General features: G+C 37.8%; 1 protein-coding gene across 1 annotated transcript; it reads right to left on the bottom strand.

Moving 5' to 3' along the window:
• Positions 1 to 369: 369 nt before the first annotated feature.
• LOC110059262 (uncharacterized) lies at positions 370 to 3,961 on the bottom strand. Its single transcript, XM_020765965.2, has 4 exons — positions 3,695 to 3,961; positions 2,927 to 3,091; positions 2,623 to 2,730; positions 370 to 1,827 (listed from the first exon to the last, which is right to left on the bottom strand). The coding sequence occupies exons 1-4, from the start codon at positions 3,872 to 3,874 to the stop codon at positions 1,570 to 1,572; spliced, it is 711 nt and encodes a 236-aa protein (XP_020621624.2). The 5' UTR covers positions 3,875 to 3,961; the 3' UTR covers positions 370 to 1,569.
• Positions 3,962 to 4,932: the final 971 nt, after the last annotated feature.

Raw genomic sequence — 4,932 nt, 5'->3', positions numbered from 1 at the left:
GTTTTAAGAGATAGTTCTATTGTTTTCTCAGACAATCCTGATAAACCTTCTGAAATATCCGTGCGCCTATTTTAAAATTATTATCTCATCGATCAATATATTAGTTGGAATTCCTTTTTCTCGTTTATGCGTCATCTTGCCAGGAATTACTCGGATTATGGCAGCCATTCAGTCTTGATGAATGGCGTTTCCTGGTAACAAATAATTATTACTGAGGATGTGCTTACTAAATGCAACAGTGTTGTAACTGCAGAAAAAAAAAAAAGAATTTTAAAACCAACTACGTCACAGTGAAAGAATGTCATCTTCCTGGCTACGAGTCACGTCCAATTGTGGTTTTAAAATTTTCCAAATACTAAGACAAAACAATTTTTAAAATCACTGAATTTCTTTTTTATTATCATCCACGCTGTAACGCTCAAAACATTAACATTTTCTATGTCTGGCTATATTACAAAAGTCGTACAACTCAAACGGACAGTCTGAAAGAAACTTCCACAAACTTTAACTATCAATAACTTACTACAATTTCCGGTGCTTGAACGGACGTACTTTCACCATGCGTGATATGGCAATGTATCTATGTACACTCTGATTAGTTAATGGTTTCTACATTTCTCCTGTTTTACAAGCCAACAAAGCTCAGTCCTGCAAGGTTCTCTTCAGTGAAATTACCAAATAAATACTTGTATATTTTTAATATACCTTATTACCAGAAAATGTGGTCGTGTCAAATACACCGAAAGGCTTACACTCGCGGAGAATGTCTTCTCTTCTTTGACTGACTTCATCTTCCTCTAGACATGTTTAACCAAACGAACAATATTTTCCTCTAATTGGAAACTCTCTAACTAGTTTCAATCGCCTTGTTTTTCGATCTTTCTGTTTTTCACCGGTTAGTAGCCAACGAACAACAGCGAAACGAAAAAACTGCTAAATGTATATCACAGCCCGAAAGAACTTTTTCTCCGTCATAAAGAGCAAAAAAAAAACTTTCCGGAATAACTTAGCTAAAAAGTGTCGCCACAAACTAAACTAGAATTTTCAAAAATGTCCCAAAAACTACCATATATTAACTGTTCTCCTCTTATGTATAAATAGGTTAATAAATTTAATCCGAAACTTCTAATCTAGTTGAGAAAAAAAGAATTACGTTAAAATAACCACAACACTCGTTTCCTGCTCAAATCTTTTATCGCTCGACTATCAATCTGCCTGAATGTAAATTTACGAGGAACGTTTGACAGTTCTGTAGCGATTTACTGCAAGTGAAAATTGAAACTTAGCTATGCAGTACTTTAAACCGTTTAAACAAACTCGTCTAAATACCAAATAATTATTCATTATATCTATCCCTTTCTGTGCTCGATAAGCAGTTATAGGAGTGGGAATAGATTTATATTCTTGGCTCAGTGCTTGGGTGAACCAACGAAACTTTGGCGAGTGTCTCCGTCCTAGTGTGTCAACCACATGGTTGGAACATCTCTCGGAAATGGAGCTTGAACGAAGGTCGCACGGGGCTATGATTCCACACCGAGTCAGCTATACGCTAATGAGTAACTTAACAAATCAAGCTTTCACAGAATCTCCAACAGGGCTTGTTGGACTCGAGGGCTCGTTGGACTTTACTACCTCCGATGAACACGGCTGTGGTGATTTGGCTTCGCACGAGTGTTCCGCCGCTGTTGTTTTGTTTTCGTTTGATTTCGTGTCCTTTAAGACACACACATGGCTTCGGAACATTCTTTCCAACTGTTCTTTTTGTGCTTTGAGGGCCTCTAATTCTCTTTCTAGAGAACTGTTTTCAGAGTTCAAGTCATCACTTTCCTACAAAAACGAAACAGATAACACTTCGTCAGCCATATTGGTTCGTTAAGTGTCATCACGTTATAAAGACTAATCTGATGAATGTCAATACTGATAAATCTTCAAAATATATGTACCTTGAAATGTTGGTAAAACGTAAACGACATTCTTGAAAACAAACACAACTCACTGAGAGTCGCAATTTTTAACTAAAACATTTAAAAACATGACTCCGTCGTAACCATAGAGAGAGCCCTATTTATTTCACTTATCGCCAAAAGAAACCCGTTATTTCAGAAGGGAAAAAATTTTCTCAAAAATAGTATAAAGTGTCAGCACTCCCTTTAATTTTAACAGTATTGTCATTGTTTTAACCTAAAATGTTTACCGCTAGTCGTGTCTCTATTTTCTCGAGATAGTTCGGAACCAAATAACTGAATTTCCTCTCTAAATTATTTTCTAAAGAATTTTTATGTGTAGAGGGGCAACGCCTTTCCTCGCGTTCACAGCAGTCACGCCCACACGACAACAGTCTGACCAAATTTGGTCTCCGAGCGGAATGCAGGCTCTAAATAATCGGAAATTTATACGTGGGTGTAATGCCAGTCAAAGAAATCCGTTCTCTTCTTTTTTTGTAAAAACAATTTATGATCTCTGTTCAAACGGAACCAAAACGGAAACGACAAAGAACGATGTGTACTAATCATGTGACGCGCGTGACTTTTCGCCTGGTCAGATTACTTCCGGTCTCATGCGTGACAAGAGTCACAAGACGAGTATTGTCGAAAAACAATATTTGACGGCTTGACCACTCACGTCTTGAAGTTTCTGCATGTGTTCTTTCCTCCGCTGTCTACATTTGAAAGCTGCGATCTTGTTTCGCTCTCTTCGTATCCTTCTTTTCTCTTCTTCCTCGAAGGAGAGCTGAGAGAAATACAAATAGGAGAAAATGTCATTTCTGACGGTGACCTTCGATGACACTCTCAACATATTAGCATACACTTATTGTTTTACAAAACCGCAAAATAACAGCGTTCTATTCAAAACGCGCGCGCTGGATAATGCAATAAAATTGGAAATAAATTTTCTAGGGATAAGGCGGTTCGATCGATCGACTTACCACTTCAACCTTGGGTCTTTTTGGTTCGAGATGAGGCATTCCATCTAATCCCTGTGCGACTCTTCTTGTTTGTATCGCGTTTCGAAGACCCATTTTGACTTCTTCTTTAGCGCCACTTGTCAAAGGAACAAGTTCGGTGTAGCTTGCAGCATCTTCGCTCGAAACCTGTTTTTAATCAAGATCGAAAGAAAAACATTTGATTAATGTTGATAACGTCAACCAGAGCAAGCTTGTTTATCATATTACAACCAGCGCCATTAACATATCTTGCCTAACGTTGCGAAATTCACCGTCGTATAAAGTAAGTGATATAAAATCATTACCATTCGCTTTTTTATGTTCTAGTCTCGTTCTGCAACCGCAATGCGAAAATCTCAACTTAAAACCAGTCCAAGTAATAATTTCATAGTGGAACTTAAATTTGTCGAGTCAGATATTCGTTACACACTAATTATAGAATCGTGACATTATTTACATCTATTGGTTTAGTGCGTCTTTTATAAACCATGATTTTACATGTAAGAAGGGCTGAAATTAAAGGAATTGTTTCAATAGTGTGATTTTTCCCCTAGTGGAATCTATAGTATAAACTAAACTAAACCCAAGTCGCGAATAAAACGAACGTGACTACTTCTAAGTGATCCTGAGACAAATTTAAGTTTTAAGCGCCGTTCGAGTTTCAATGCGAACACTCGATCGAAGCGAGCACTCGCTTTGGTAAACCCGCAAACAGAGAAAATAAAAATCAGATGAAAATTTTCAGCTTACGATGGAATCGCTGTCGGATTCATCTAGATGATAAGGGACTGGCATTTTCGCGGCTCCAGAGAGAAAATTTCGCTCGTCGCTGGAGTTTGTGTCCATAGGCAGTGGCAAATTCAAATGTCGCATCAACATGTTCGAAGCTGAGGTTTTATCCAAATCCAGCACGTGGGTGTAATCGAGCATCAAACAATGGTTCACTTTTCGCGCGTGTCCACTGGTTCTTTCCCAGATATGACTTGTTGAGATCACCTTTATTCTGGGAAAGCCCCAGCAAACGCAGATATATATTATTCGATGGAATACATTAGCATCACAACCATTACGTTTCTTCTAAAATTAGCAAAACATCACTGCACGTCAGCAAGCTTCACGGGCCAATCACAAGATTGGTTGATTTTCTGTTGCTAGGTAACATTAGCAAAAGAAACCAAGACAAAGAGCTCGAATCGACTAGTAACACGATCTATTTGTACACGACGATGCGATCGAGTGTTAAGTCTTTCATCTTTGGAGGTCCATGGCTCAGTTTTCTGTCTAACATGGTAGATAAATTCTTCTTAGTTGCGAATAAAAACGTTTAGAAAAGTTTTCTTTCGGTTTTATTCAAGTTTCAGCGATTTGCACGAGACAGACTGAATATTCTAGAACGCGCGTGACGTAGTTAATTATGTATCTTATTGGGTTTGCCGTGATAGAGTGAATTGCGAAATAACGTAAGAAGAATTCAATTCTAGGCACGATCTACCTTCGACTTATCGATTCTTTCTGCTTTTTTTGTTTTGGTTTTTTTTTAATCTTTCCAGAGAACGCTTTTCCGGTACTCCCTTGCTAGAAATTTTAAAAAGTAGAGTTTTATAATCGAGACAAAAATGTAAACACAAAACTGAAGTCTGCCGAGCTGAAACGAAAACACCGGCCATCGGAAAAGCTGTTAAATAATATTGGCGAGAGAATATTAAATTGTGGTAGCAAAAAAGGCTGTTACACAGCTAAGCTGTCTGGAAATGTTTCTTAAATGCGATTTGTGAAGACAGACAGATGCCGATTTTGTATTCAAAAAATGCACCGACGCCAGACAACATTCGGTCTGAATAAATTGTACGTTTAATCGTGTTTTAGGAAACTAGAAGTCCCTCCTGCAAATATCGCCGATGAACTTTTACACAAATAATCAGCTATTTTCTCTTAATAAGGAGGGGAATGAAAACACGGACAATAAAGGTCTTCTGTTTGATATCATC

Source organism: Orbicella faveolata, unplaced genomic scaffold, assembly GCF_042242905.1.
Source record: "Orbicella faveolata isolate gen_17 unplaced genomic scaffold, um_ofav_v1 contig_24, whole genome shotgun sequence".
NCBI classification, from domain to species: Eukaryota; Metazoa; Cnidaria; class Anthozoa; order Scleractinia; family Merulinidae; genus Orbicella; species Orbicella faveolata.
This window is presented reverse-complemented; position numbering and strand designations above follow the sequence as displayed.